The sequence below is a fragment of the Ahaetulla prasina genome, chromosome 8, assembly GCF_028640845.1.
Source record: "Ahaetulla prasina isolate Xishuangbanna chromosome 8, ASM2864084v1, whole genome shotgun sequence".
NCBI classification, from domain to species: domain Eukaryota; kingdom Metazoa; phylum Chordata; class Lepidosauria; order Squamata; family Colubridae; genus Ahaetulla; species Ahaetulla prasina.
This window is the reverse complement of record NC_080546.1, coordinates 90,569,135-90,583,826: the sequence shown is the minus strand read 5'-3', so window position 1 is coordinate 90,583,826 and position 14,692 is coordinate 90,569,135. Positions and strand designations below refer to the sequence as shown.

The 14,692-nt window shown below is 49.0% G+C and overlaps 1 protein-coding gene across 1 annotated transcript; it reads left to right on the top strand.

The window, feature by feature from the left end:
* Window positions 1-311: 311 nt before the first annotated feature.
* On the top strand, window positions 312-14,467 carry FKBP4 (FKBP prolyl isomerase 4). Its single transcript, XM_058192677.1, has 10 exons — window positions 312-624; window positions 1,841-1,985; window positions 3,518-3,660; window positions 4,851-4,971; window positions 6,105-6,261; window positions 6,412-6,502; window positions 7,611-7,694; window positions 10,255-10,440; window positions 10,595-10,834; window positions 12,624-14,467. The coding sequence occupies exons 1-10, from the start codon at window positions 514-516 to the stop codon at window positions 12,717-12,719; spliced, it is 1,374 nt and encodes a 457-aa protein (XP_058048660.1). The 5' UTR covers window positions 312-513; the 3' UTR covers window positions 12,720-14,467.
* The last annotated feature ends 225 nt before the right edge of the window (window positions 14,468-14,692 follow it).

The following is a 14,692-nucleotide window of genomic DNA, read 5'->3' as shown; positions in this document are numbered from 1 at the left end:
CGCTCTCCCTGATGCGCGCGCAGCTTTTGTCCTAAAGTCTCTGCCTCCTCCCGCTGTGGGGGCGCCGCCTCGCTTTCCGGGGGGCCGCTCTCTCTCCTCTTTCTCGCTCTCTCTGTGCGCGCGCAGCTTTTGTTCTGTAGCCTCTTTCTCCTCCTCCTCCCCCCGCTGTGGGGGCGCCTCTATCCTCTTTCTCGCTCTCCCTGCTGCGCGCGCAGCTTTTGTTCTGTCGCCTCCTCCTCCCGCTGTGGGGGCGCCTCTCTCCTCTTTCTCGCTCTCCCTGCTGCGCGCGCAGCTTTTGTTCTGTCGCCGCCGCCTCCTCCTCCTCCTCCTCCTCTTTCCCCCGCTGTGGGGGCGCCTCGCTTTCCGGGGGGGCCGCTCTCTCTCCTCTTTCTCGCTCTACCCTGCTTGCGCGCGCAGCTTTCTCCCTGTCCCCTCCCCCTTGCCGCGCCGCCTGCTGGTCCCGCGCGCGCGACCGAGCGAGCACCGAGCTTCCCTCAGAGCAGCGGCGGCGCCATGGCGGCGGAGGAGCGCGGGGACGAGGAGATGAGCGCGGCGGAGGCGGCGGCCGCGGCGGCCGCGGAGGGCCTCGACATCACCGCCAAGTGCGACGGCGGCGTCCTCAAGGTGGGCGGCGGGGCCCGCCTGGCCCGAGCCTCTCCCCGCCGAAAAGGCCTGGCCCGCCCGCCCTCCTTCCTTCCTTCCTTCCTTCCTTCCTTCGCGAGGGCGGCCTCCCCTGCAGGCCCGGCGGGGGCAGCGCTGGAAGCCGCCTGGTCTGAGCCTTCAGGCCTCAAGCCCCCTCCCAAAACGCCAAGGCCGAATTGGGGAGGGGCGCGGTTGAGTTGACTATTAGGGGGACGGTGGGGGCTCTGGGCCGGTGGGAGGGGCTATTGGGGATGGTGGGAGGAGTATTGGGGTGGGGGCAATGGGGCAGTGGGTGGGGTTATTAGGGGCGGTGGGAGGAGTATTGGGGCCATGGAGGGCAGTGGGGCTATGGGGTGTTGGGGGTCTATTGGGGTAGTGGAAAATGTGTTGGCAGGGGGCTGTTGGGGTAGTGGGGCTATTAGGGATGATGGGGCTATTGGGGAAGGGCTATTAGTGGGTAGGGGAGCTATTGGGAAGTGGGGCTATTAGGGATGGTGGGAGGAATATTGGGGTGGTGGGGGCTATTAGGGGCTGTGGGGGTTATGGGGTGGTACGTGGGGTTATTAGGGGCGGTGGGCGAGTAGTGGGAGCTATTAGGGATGGTGGGGGCTATTGGGGTGGGTGGGCTGTTAGTGGGTAGGGGAGCTATGGGGACAGTGGGGCTATTAGGGATAGTGGGGCTATGGGGTTAGGGGCAGTGGGAGTAGTGGGGGCTATTGGGGTAGGTGGGCTATTAGTGGGTAGGGGGAGCTATGGGGACAGTGGGGGGCTATAAGGGATGATGTGGGGGCTATTAGGGATGATGTGGGGGCTATTAGTGGGTAGGGGAGCTATTGGGGGGTAGTGGGGCTATTGGTGGAAGTGGGGGCTATTAGGGACAGTTGGAGAAGTATTGGGAGTGGTAGGATTATTGTGGGGCTATGAGGTGGTGGGGGAGCAGGAAGGGGCCAGGCCTCTCAGCCTCCTCCTCTCCCCCCTCCCCTATTCTCTCTTCCTGGGCAGAAGGAAAGTGGCCTCTTGCTCAGCAACGGCCAGTTCTCGCTTTGCGAGCCAAGGTGGCTACGCGGGAGCGCCAGACTCTCTCCTGGCCACCATGAAAGGAAACCCCTGTCTGGCTTGGCTTTGGTTTCGCCCGCCGGTAGAGCATGGCTTTCGGGCGCACCCTCAAGTGGCATCCTCTCCCTTCTCTCCCTGGCAGGTGGTCAAGAAAGAAGGGACGGGCACCGAATGCCCTATGATAGGGGACAAAGTCACTGTCCACTACACCGGATGGCTTCTGGATGGCTCCAAGTTTGACTCCAGCCGGGACCGAAAGGACAAGTTCTCCTTCGATTTTGGAAAAGGTGACATCTCCAGTGGCTCCTCTGAAGTGGATAACTTCTCTCTCCCCTCAGTTTTTTACTTATTTGTATCCCACATACGTATTTGCATACATACACATACATATTTGTATATGTAGCTCAATGCGACCAACACTCACCCTGTTCCTGTTTCATAATAGATTATAATGCTAGTTTTCCTGTCCAGACTTCCACAGGGAACACAGTGGCCATTGTCTGTTTCACTATAATGTGAACTGACTGGCACAAATAAATGTCATATGATTGATAACTTATTTTTTTCCCCCACACAATTCGGGCTATCATTTGATAGGGCCAGTGGAATATAATAATTATAAAAAAACCCACAACCCAGTAAAAACATTAATTCTCAAAACTGTTGTGGGAAATGTAGGGTTCTTAAAAACGTGGGGGGGGAAACTATCTGGATAATGAGGTGAGAGATCAGAGGGTGAGCTCAGCCTTTAAGATTGGGAAGGCTGCCCAACTTAAAATCCTGAAAGTCTTTTGCATAATGGAAGTCCTTGACTTGCAGCGGTTTGTTTAGTGACAGTTGGGCGGAAACTAATCAAAACTAACTAATGGGAGGAAACTAATCAAGGAGAGAAGCAACCTAGAACTAAGGAGAAATTTCCTGACAGTTAGAACAATTAATCAGTGGAACAACTTGCCTGCAAAAGTTGTAAATGCTCCAACACTGGAAAAATTTAAGAAAATGTTGGATAGCCATTTGTCTGAAATGGTGTAGGGTTTCCTGCCTGGGCAGGGGGTTGGACTAGAAGACCTCCAAGGTCCCTTCCAACTCTGATATTATTATTATTAGTTTGAAGTCACGGCGTCACTGGAAAAAGTGACCTACGGCCATGTTTCACACGGCTGTTGCAGCATTCACGGGAATGCTCATGTGATGAAAACTAGGATACTTGGTCACTGACTCACATTTATGACGGTTGCAGCATTCTGGGGTCACGTGATCCTCTTTTGCGACCTGTCAACGCAAAGTCGATGGGGAAGCCAGATTTCACTTAACAACCAGGTTACTAACTTTATCAACTGCAGCGGTTCCCTTAACTGCTGTGGTGAGACTCGCTTAAGATAATGCCTCACTTAGCCACAGAAATTTTGAGCTCAGTTGTGGTCGTAAGTTGAGGACCTGTATTTGACTGCATAAAGAGATGGGGAGCAAATCAGGCTAGTAGTAATACCTTCCTTATTGTGACAAAAGATTCATAATGCAAAAAGGAACTTTGTCTCAGCCCTTCGTTGAACGGAACTCAACGTTTTGGGCTCCTTCCCACAGCAGTTTTGCTTTCTTGCAAATAGTACACAAGTAACAACGGCCCCTCCTTACTAGAGCTGGCAGGCATGATTTTTCATAGTTTCTCACCAAACTGGCAAGAAGAGAAAACTCCAGAGGGAAAGATTGTACTCCTAAGGATTCCTGAAGGGTGGGACTTTCACCTTGATTAGCTGCGTTGCTTTTGAACATAGCTAAGCTTCCAGTAACGTCGTCGTCTATTTCTTTTTGTGGTTAGGTGAGGTGATCAAAGCGTGGGACATCGCTGTGGGAACCATGAAGATTGGGGAACTTTGCCACATTGTCTGCAAACCGGAATATGCCTACGGCTCTGCCGGCAGCCCCCCTAAGATACCCGCTAACGCCACCTTGTTTTTTGAGGTAAGTGTGAGGCCATGTGCTTCGACCCACAGCAGATTGGCACATGGGGCGGAGGGAAGCTCTGCCTGTTATCTCTCTCTTCCCCCCTCACCACTCCTGACACCCAGCCCCCAATCTGTTTGCTGTTCCACAGCCACTCTGGATATACAGGTAGTCCTTGACTTAGGGCAGCTTGTTTAGTGACCGAAGTTACAGCGGGACTGAAAAAAAGTGACCGATGACCGTTTTTCGCACTTAACGACCGTTGCAGCATCCCCACGTGGTCACGTGATTTACATTTGGATGCTTGGGAACTGATTCACATTTATGACGGTCGCGGTGTCCCAGGGGTCTCGTGATCCCCTTTTGCGGCCTTCAGACAAGCAGAGTCGATGGAGAAGGCGGATTTGCTTAATAGCCGTGTAACTGACTTAACAACTGCAGTGACTGGCTTTGCAAACGTGGTGAGAAAAGTCGTAAAATGGGGGCAAAACCCACTTAACAAATGTCTCACTTTGCAACGTAAATTTTGGACTCCTTTGTGGTTGTAAGTCGAGGACTCCCTGTCTTCCTTTCCCCCAGCTTCCTCCTGGGCCCAGGGTAACTTGGTTCAATAGTTTCTTTTTCTAAGCCTTGCCGTCTCCTTGCAGGGACCCTGCCCAATGTTATACAGATAGTCCTTGACTTGAAACAGTTAGTTTAGCGACTGTTCGAAGTTACAACGGCACTGAAAAAAGTGACTTATGACCATTTTTCACACTTACGACCGTTGCAGCAAGCCCACGGCCCTGTGATCAAAGTTCAGATGCATGGCAACTGACTCATATTTATGACGGTTGCCGTGTCCTGTGTGTGTGTGTGGGTCACATGGTACCCCTTTTTGCAACCTGATCAGCAAAGTCAAGTGGAAAACTCTCTTATTAACTTGACGAGCATGGTGATGGGGCAGAGTTTGCTGAACTAACGTCTCGCTTAGCAACAGAAATTTTGGGCTCCGTGGCGGTCGTAAGTCGAAGACCGCCTGCAGTTCCTGAGTACAAAGGTGGGAAGCAAACGGAAAAAGAAACAGTTCTGTGTTAAGGGATCTTCTATTTAAATCTTTTATTTTTTTCCTTTAGTCGTTTTAATTGTGCTTAGCTCTTTTTATTTCAGTCCGCATCTGACCGATGCCTCCCGTTGGCGCTAAACAAGCCTCTGGTTTCTTCCTCTAGGTAGAACTGTTTGAGTTCAAGGGAAAGGACTTGACCGATGATGAAGACGGGGGAATAATTCGGCGGATCCGAAAGAAAGGAGAAGGCTATTCCAAACCCAACGAGGGAGCCTTGGTAGAGGGTGAGTAGCGGAAGAGCTGTGATTACTGAAACCGGGGGGGGGGGGGGGGAGAGAGAATGATGGCCATTTTAAGACTTGTAGACTTCAATTCCCAGAATCCCTCAGTCTGCATTCCTGAGCGTGGCTGGCTCAGAAATTCTGGGAGTTGAAGTCCACAAGTCATAAAGGGGCCATAATTCCCCACCTTTGACTTAAACTTAAGCCCAAAACTACTGTGGTTAAGGGAGACTTTCATTAAGTGGATTTTGGCCCATTTTACGACCTTCCTTTCCACCAATGTTAAGGGAACCCCTGCAGTTGATAAGTTAGTGACCCGGTTGTTAAGCGAATCCACCTTCCCCCATTGACTTGGCTTGTCGGAAGGTCGCAAAAGGGGGTCACGTGACCTTGGGACACAGGAACGGTCATAAATATAAACCAGTTGCCAAGCATCTGAATTTTGATCACATGACCATAAGGATGCTGGAGATATAACTCTGAAAAACACGCATGCAAAGAGCTGCCAGAAGGCAAGAGCAGCTAAAGCAAAAAGGACGACTCAGGAGTAAGGCCAGGAGATGATGGGCCCCTCCCATAAAACTTAAAATTACTTCAGTCTCAGCTTAGTCCAAATTAATTCCAAAACAAATCCTTCAGAAAAAGTCCTTCGGCCTTATCACAAACCTTTGTCCTCTTTGGCACCTTGCCAAAGGCTTTTCTTGGCAAAGCCCCATGAAGTTCAGAAACAAGAGACACCGACAAGAAACAGATGTAGCAATGTTGCTTTCCCACAAAGAGCCCAAGAGCCGTTGCTGCTCTTCTCAGCTGTTCTAATGAAATATGTTTGTTTAGGACTGATTGTGTCTGGTAATAACTACTTGGGCCTAGGTCACAACAGGCTCTCTACAGCAGTGCTCCCCAGCCTTTTTTGGGGACCCGTGAGGGTTGGGGGAGAAGAAATGGTTCCATGCGAGTGGCGAGTGTGTTTGCTCGCTCACCGCTTGCACATATGTTTCTGCACTAAGTTGTTCACCTTTGACCTGCCCACCCCAGTTCCCAACGGGCCGGGGTGGGTGGGGGTGGGGACCCCCCCACTCTACAAAGAGAACTTCAGTCGGTTCTAAACACATGCCGTTTTTTTTTTTAAATGCCAGTTGAAATTGAAGGTCGGCATGGAGACCGCGTCTTTGACAAACGGGAGTTACGGTTTGAAGTAGGAGAGGCAGAGAACTATGACCTCCCTCCAGGCGTGGACAAAACATTACAGAAAATGGAGAAGCTGGAAGAGGCTGTGGTTTACCTCAAGCCCAGGTGAGCCTTTTGCCCTGAAATGGTCTTGGCTGTGTAGATCATTGGTGGCCTCCAAGCTTGACTTTGGGGATGAAATGATGGGGGCGGGGCATACATCTATTCAGGGAGAAATCTTTCGCTTCTAAACACTCCCCCCCGTGTCTCTCACAGCTACGGCTTTGGAAGTGTTGGGAAACCAAAGTTTCAAATCCCGCCAGATGCCGACTTGCAATACGAAATCAAACTCAAAAACTTTGAAAAGGTACGTAAAGGAAGCACTTATATAAAATGGGGTGGGGAGAGAATTGGCCTTAAGTAACAGGTGTGTGCTAAAATTTTTGGCAATTTCAGCACGCTGTTTTTTTTACTGAACCTTATTGGTTTGATTCGACCGTGAAGTGTACAATTACAAATTGAGGTCTAATACACGATGCGGGTTTTTTTTTTTAATGCAATACGTTTCGTACTTAAAGATGTTTTGTCTTGATTTTCCTTGCTCCTTCGAGTTTTAAGTTTGGGACAAATCAAACGGTTCGCCCAATAGGATTGTCTCCTCTTTTTCTCTCCCATCTGCTTGGTATTATCACACTGCCCGCATTTATTCATTTAATTTATATGACTGCCCATCTCCCCTAAGTGACTATGGATGGCGAGCGTGCTTAAAACGCTAAGATAAAAATGCACAATGTAAACGAAAAGTAACCCCACGGGAATAAAATGAAAAAAACCTGGGCACCTGAGGATAATCAATCAGCAATATTTTGCGCCTGACCCCCATACATGGGAGAAAAGTTGGGTGGGAAAAACCTGAATGTTCTCCTTTCCCCTGAGGGTTTCTGTCCATGGGAAGACCGCTTAGGACTCGTCTAAACTTGTTGTTACTGATTCTCCCTGAGTCTCAGTGTTCCGGTTTCGCGTTGCAATCCAGGATGATGTGGTTGCGTTCTCCCAACGTTCCCACGGCTCTTAGCTGTCAGATCAGGTCTCCTCTGTTGCTAAGATCAAATGTAGGAGTGCTGCTTCCCTCTTCACCCTTCTAGAAGGCCAAATCATCGTCAAAGAGTCTGCAATCGTGGGCAGAGTTGATTTCCCAATAAATGCCTGCAGGTTGAAATCTCCCTTGGTTCTTAGATCCCATCTCCCGGTGTAGCCAAAAACCAAAACAAGGACACAGAAGGAAACTTCTCATCCTGGGAGGGAGGGTCTTCTTCAGTGTTGCTAAAGGCCAACCGCGCTTGCCTCCAGTGGAAAGCACGTGGTCAGATCCTCTTCCACGGAAATCTTCACTTAATTCCGTGCCTTTCTTCCCTCATGGGCTTCCTTCAACAATGAAGGTTGCTGATTTGGCTCTTTTTTTGTGTTTTCCGCAGGCAAAAGAGCCCTGGGAGATGAACACCCAAGAGAAGCTGGAACAAGGCACCATTGCAAAAGAAAAAGGCACCCAGTATTTCAAAGTAGGTACCCTGCAGGGTTTGTGGCCCTGGGCTGTCCTGTAGAAACGGGGAATTTTTCTTCAGTGCCGCAGAACGCTACAAAGTCCAGGTGAGCGCAGAAGAAGCCGAGTGAACGCGCTTTCCTGGTTCCTCATCCAATTATCGGAGAGAAGGGACTGAGCGGGGTCTCCCAAAGATAAGATTTCTAGTCTCCCCTGCTCGGAGTCTCTGATTCATGATTTGAAAGACGGGCTGGGGGAAAGGCAGATCGGATTTGCATTACGGCGGAATTGGAGGAATAGGTGGAGCGTTAGAGGAAAAGACGCAGAGTCCATGTTCGTTTTGATTGATTTGGCTAAAAATCGCCAAGAGAAACGCAGAGGCAATTGCCTAAGGAAGAGAACTCGAAGGCAGAGTTATGGGACAAGGTATTCCTAGGCTGGGAGCACAGCCTGCAGAGAATCACTTGGGAGTTGGAGTCGATGGCGAAAAGGCCAGCGAGCAAACAGCCTGGGCGTGGCTTAGAAAATCCAGTTGCAATCTGGGACATCCAGAAATACTTTCCAAATCGCTGGAAGTAATTCTTCCCCTTTATTCTTTTTAATCCGATCCCCGTAGTGACTGCTGCATGTAGTCGCGAGCCCTCTGGCTTTGTGATTTAGAGAAATGGGAGCGGTTCAGAGACGGGTAAAAGGAGAAGAGGAGGAGGAGGAGAAGGAGGCTTAGTTTCAAAACCTACAAAGGGAGGCTGAATTTGAGTGACAGGTGGATGATAGGCCTGCTCGGAGGGCAGTTAAGGTTTTTTTTTTTTCTGGGTCCAGAGTTCAGAACACGGGAGCGATGGATTTGAATTCCAGGAAAGCAGATTTTTCCCGTGGAAAGTTAGAAGAGAAACATTCCGATGGCAAGAAGGCCGGTTTGACAGGGATGAAGGAATGACCCAGAGAGAGGAGCTCACAAAATGATTTCCCGCTGATAATCCCAAATGCTTTCATTTGGATTCAGGGTGGGGGTATGGGGGATGCTGTGGTTGAGGGGGCTGGATTTAATGTCTTCCGTGATTCTTGCCTGCTTTTAAATTGCACTACGTAGCAGATTTTCAGATTTTGTTTCTGGGGTGTGAAGGCGGTCTTTTCCTAATCCCTTATGCCAAAAATAAATAGAAAATAGCATATTGTTCCACAAAAACGTTGCTCCTGCCGGTCAGGACAATGATATTTTGAAACTGTTCTGTGTTCGAGAACATTCAATGCTAAGTAGATTTCCAGAACATTCTGGAACCGTGAGGACTGTCCAGGATATACTGGATTTTGAACCTCATTTCTGAGGGCAATATAAGGAAAACATTATGGCGGCTTGGAAAAAAGCATTTCCGCAGTATAGCCGCGGATTTCCAAACCCTTTTGAGTGGCTTTAACTGCCTTTCTGTATTTGCCTGTGCGAGTAATGGTTGCCCTCAACTTGTGACCACAATCAAGCCCAAAATTTGTGTTGTTAAGCGAGACATTTGTTAAGTAAGTCTTGCTCCGTGTTAGGATCTTTCTTGCCTCTGTTGTTAAGTGAATCCGGGCACCTGCTATGTTAGTGGCCCAGTTGTTAAGTGAAATACGGTTTCCCCATTGACTTTGCTGATCAGACGGTCGCAAAAGTCGATCACGTGACCTTGGGACGCGGCAACGGTCATAAGCACGAACCAGTTGCCAGGCGCCTGAATTTCGATCGCGTGATCATGTGGATGCTAATAAAAATGGTCGTGAATCACTTTTTTCAGTGTCGCTGTAACTTTGAACAGTCACTAAACGGAGTGTTGTAAGTCGAGGAGTACCTGTATGTATGTTTCTTTCTCCAGCGGCTTAAAAAGATAAAAAAAATTGGCCTTTTTTTTTTTTGCCTCTATAAATGCAAAAATTTGGCAGGCTGTGGTCACAAAATCAAAGGTGGTGATGAATATAGTCATTTTTGCCTAGGCCTGTCATGGCGAACCTTTCCGGCACAGAGTGCCCAACCGGAACGCACATGCATTCACATACATGTGCGTGCGCCGGAGCACTGTAAACCCGAAGACCAGTTGGCTGGCGTGCATGCATTTTTCGGGCCATTTTTCAGGCTGTTCTTTGGGCCGTTTTCAGGCTGTTTTGGACCCCAAAAAAACCGGCCTGAAAATGCACCAAAAATGGCCCAGAAAACATCTTGTTTTTTGGCTGTTTTCTGGGCCGTTTTCCGGTCATTTTCCAGCAATCCAGTGCCTGCATATCCCCACAGAGAGGGCTCTGCGTGCCATCGGTTTGCCATCACGGGCCTAGGCTTTCGATGTAAACCGTTAAAAAGGAAAATAGGCGTGCCTGGTACGATGTGTTTGGATGTATTTGTTGAGTGCCAGCCTATGAACGTTTTAAGAAAAGAAACGTTTCGGGAGCTGTTCTAGAATCCAGTTGCAATGGGTCGAAGGCAGGTGGGCCCTGTTTTCACAACCGTTCATCCACCCTGTTTGAATCCGTGATGAATTGTGAATGTGGTCCTTTGGGCACCTGTGTTTGGCTTTTGAGTTTCCTTTGAATCTGACCACAAGCTTGTTTTCCAGGAGGGGAAATACAAGCGAGCCACGTTACAGTATAAGAAAACCGTATCGTGGCTGGAGCATGAAACCGGCCTGTCGGATATGGAGAAAGCCCAATCCAGGAACCTGAGGCTCGCCGCCCATCTCAACCTGGCCATGTGCCATTTAAAGCTGAAAGAGTATTCTCAGGTCTTGGAAAACTGCAATAAGGTAAAATGGAGAAGTCCTCTTCGGGATGGATGTCCCGGAGGAAATGTTTCATTCCTCGCGGTTGGTCTTCTGGAGCAACCCCTGAATCCATCTCGGCCCATTTGCCTTCGAGTGTCTTTGTCAAAACAAGCTCTCTCTCCTTCAATCATTTCAGGCCCTGGAATTGGACAGCAACAACGAGAAGGGCCTCTTCCGGCGAGGCGAGGCGAGGCTGGCCGTCAACGACTTCGAGTTAGCCCGGGCCGATTTCCAGAAGGTGCTACAGCTCTACCCAAGTAACAAAGCGGCCAAAGCCCAGCTCCTCATCTCCCAGCAGAAGATCCGCCAGCAGCACGAAAGGGAGAAAAAAATGTACGCCAACATGTTCCAGAGATTGGCAGACAAAGAAACAAAGGTAATAAAAGTACTATTCTATCCATGGAGTGGAAAATGGAATGTAGGAATAGAATAGAATAGAGTAGAGTATGTGGAATAGAATATGTGGAATAGAATAGAATAATGGAATGAAGAAATAGAATGGAATGGAATAGGAATAGGAAATAACAGAATAAAATAGAATATAGAGTAGAATAGGAATAGAAATAGAATAGAATAATGGAATGAAGAATAGAATAGTGAATATAGAATAGACCTTTCAAAGTTACAACAGCCACTGAAAGAAAGTGACTCATGACCATTTTTCAGATTTATGACCATTGCAGGATCCCTGTGGTCGTGTGCCTTACATTTGGATGCTTAAGCAACCGATTCAGACGACCGACGGTTGCAGCAGCGTCCCTGGGTCACGCGATCCCCCCTTTTTTTTGCGATGACCTGACTAGCAAAGTCAGCTGGGGAAACCAGATTCCCTGAGCAACCTTAACAAACCTGGCAAGGAAAGCCGTAAAACGGGGCAAAACTCACTTAGCCGGTTTTCTCAACTGAGCAATTTTGGGCTCAACTGGTCGTAAGCCAAGGACTACTTGTACAAAGACAAAGTGACTGCTACCTGGGGAAGTGGCAGCTGTCCCCTTGGGCCTTCCGCCATCTAAGGGAGAAAAGTCGCCTTGTTGGGTAGAACTTAAACTGCTAGTTAAGTCCCATGACTATTCACACGTTAAGGCCTGACGTGATCTTGGCCCTAATGGTGATCCCTCATTTTGCCACGTTCCTTCCGGTTCACCCCTCAGCCTCGGCTTCGCTGCCTTCCCTTTTGTTTTGTGTTCTGTTTAAAAGTCTGGAGGCACTCGGTGTTTACCCTGGCAACTGCTCCTCAGCCCTTCCTTTGCTGCAGTGGGCCAGCCTGTCATTGGAGGCCGTAAGCTGCAGAGGTCACCTGCAAACTGGTTAATCATTAAGCCGGTTAATCAGTCACCCATGCCCTGTGATGCGCACACAGGGGGTACAAAGAAATAGAGGCTTTTTCCTGTAACCATATCTTCGTTCACAAGACTTGCCCAGGAATGTCCGTGTTGTGACCCAGGCCTAAGTAGGTCGTAGGAAACTCAGTCAGTGACAAACTTTATTCGAACAGCTGAGAATTACTTCATTCCCACTGTAGTTCAACCAAATTAAAGCAAATTCCTCCCAACACAAATTCCTCAGTCCTGTCGCAAACCTTGGTCCAATTAGGCAAACTGCCAAAGGCCTTTCTTGGCAAACGTTCAGAAGTCACAGATACAAAAATAAATGCAAGAAGACGCAGCTACCAACGTTGTTTTCCGGCAAAGCCCAAATGCCATTGCTGGTCTGTTTTAAGCCTTATGGGAGGGGCCAATCATCTCTTGGCCTTATCCTGAGTTGTCCTCTCTGCTTGAGCTGCTCTTGCCTTCTGGCAGCTCTTCTCATGCGTGCATTAGGAACAGGCTCCTCTTGTTCCTCTGCCTCACTACTGTCAGCCTCTGGAGGCTCCGGAGTCCGTACCTCACTTCCCAATGGCCCTGGCCTCATCTCAGGCTCATCATTGTCCGACTCGGTTGCCAGCTCCGCAGGCTGCTGGGGGACCACAACAGCCTGTTGCTTCAGGAGCCAAAGCCAAAAAGCTGCCTTGTAGTGTGTTGTGTGTACCTGCCGCAACATAGGCTCATTTCCTGGGACTGCAGGAAAATATGCAACATTAACTGAAAACACACACACACACACACAGGTTCCAAGTGTAAAAGACTTTCTCATTTCGGGTTTTTCTCCTCATGCTTTTTCTCCAGGTGGAAGCTGACGCAGGATGCAAAGAAGAGGCGGACCTGAAAGACGGCAAACAGAATGGGGTGGAGGAAAAAACAGAAGTCGACATAGAAATTTGAGGCTTGAAAGTTGACCCGTTTAGTTTTCTAAAACTGAAGAATTTCCAGTGAACTAGACCTTTATTTTTCTATCTTGATTCGGTAAGGGGCAACGGCTGGGGGGCTGTTTAGTGTCTCTTTAATAGGAAACGGTGGCAGAACACAGAACCAAGTAACGTTTGATGTATTATTTATTCGGACATGCATCCTTTACTCTGTCGTTGTTGAGCTTGAAAAGTTCTGTTAGGGTCCCTTCTTTCGGTTTCCTCATCTCCCTGGCATCCTTCTCAGGTTCCAGCTTGGCCTAATCAAATCCCATTTTATTCCCCCTTCTTTACTTCCCCCACCCCATTTTTAAAGAAAGTTTTATCTGCACATGCACACAGCTATTGCATGAGAGGCCTAAAACGCAAAAGAATTCCCTTTTCTGCTGCAGCCTAACATTCTCACTTCGGGTCTTGTCGCCACGGATGCTCATCTGTTCCAGGCCAGGGGTGGCCACTTTTCTTGTTAAGGGCTCCTCTTCCTGCAGGAGAGGGAAAAACAACAACAACCCCAAAACTTGAGCAGTAAACTGTGAAGTCTGGAGGCTGGTAGTAGCCCTCGGACTGTTAAGTGCAGATATTCCTCCTCCCCGATTTTCACTCGACATCAGCAACGCCAGAGATACGAGTTCGATAAATGACTTTCCGCCAAGGGCATCCACCAGCAGGGGGTTTGGAATAAAAGAGGAAATATCAAAGGGCAGACAAACAACATCTGGCCAGACATGGCTGTGACCTTAGCCATGTTTGGAAGGAGGCCACCCACATGCCCTAAGCCTCCACAAACACCTGCCAGTTGGAGACCATCCTTCTACACCGGGGGGGTCTCCAACCTTGGTCCCTTTAAGACTTGTGGACTTCAACTCCCAGAGTTCCTCAGCCAGCTTTGCTTTCCACAAATCTTAAAGGGACCAAGGTTGGAGACCCCTGTTCTACAGCAACCCAGTGGGATCTGCAGCGGGGTCAGAAATTCGTGTCCTGCGGGGACTTCCCTATTCCCCCCAACCTTCATTTAGCACAGAAAGTCGTAACTGAGATAGATCAGCTATTCCCACTAGGACATGTTGCCTAGCTACGTTTCCACAATTCCTGCCCACAGCTTGCGCCAACAGGTTTTGCTGAAAAGCCCACTTGTTCAGCCAGGTGGGAGAAAGGAAGGTCAGAAGTCCAGCAGCTCAAGAAGTCATGGGCGGGGGTGGGGGAGAGGAAATTACTCGTCGGAATAAAAGCCTAATGCAGGTCAAGGAACGGATCACGGAGATCTGATCGACGGGCGGGAAAGCAGGACCAGGATTTAAGCTTCCACCTCAATTGGACTCGCTTGGAAAAATGGGATATTCATGCCTCGGATAATTTGGAAGGAGGACGTCAAACCTTGAGAGCATGGTACCGTGCGCAGCATTTAAGGCACTTTGTGAGCCTGTGCTTGGATGAGTTTTGAAGGACGTCTTCCAAGTTATCATTCCTCTTGTCTTTTGTTACTTTTGTGGTGAGCTCTCTGGCTTGTGACCTCGGAATACATGGCAGCCCACCCGTGCATTTTAGAAGCCGTTAGGGCCAAGGCAGATGTGGATAGGCAGACCCGAGGCTGTGTGCATTAAGGGCTGATGACTTCTGAAAGAAAAGCGAACATGCGCGGAGTCATTTCATAATTGGCTTTTTAAAACAATTAATGCAACCCTGCTGTTTTTTGCCCGTTATGCAGATTAAAACTGTATAATCTCTGCTGCGTGTATGTGGTTACTGGGGGTGGGAAGATGGTTTTTGAAGCTTGTTTTCCGTAAATTCAAACACAAAGGGAAACAAGGAAGGATTTCCCTTCTCTCTTTAAGGTGCTGTTGCACCTGGTTGCAGCATTCCTGTGGATCCAGGGGACCGACGCTAAATATGGAGGGGTGCTAATGGAATTTCACTCGATTGTAGAAGAAGGGGAGAATAAACTCAGTGGTG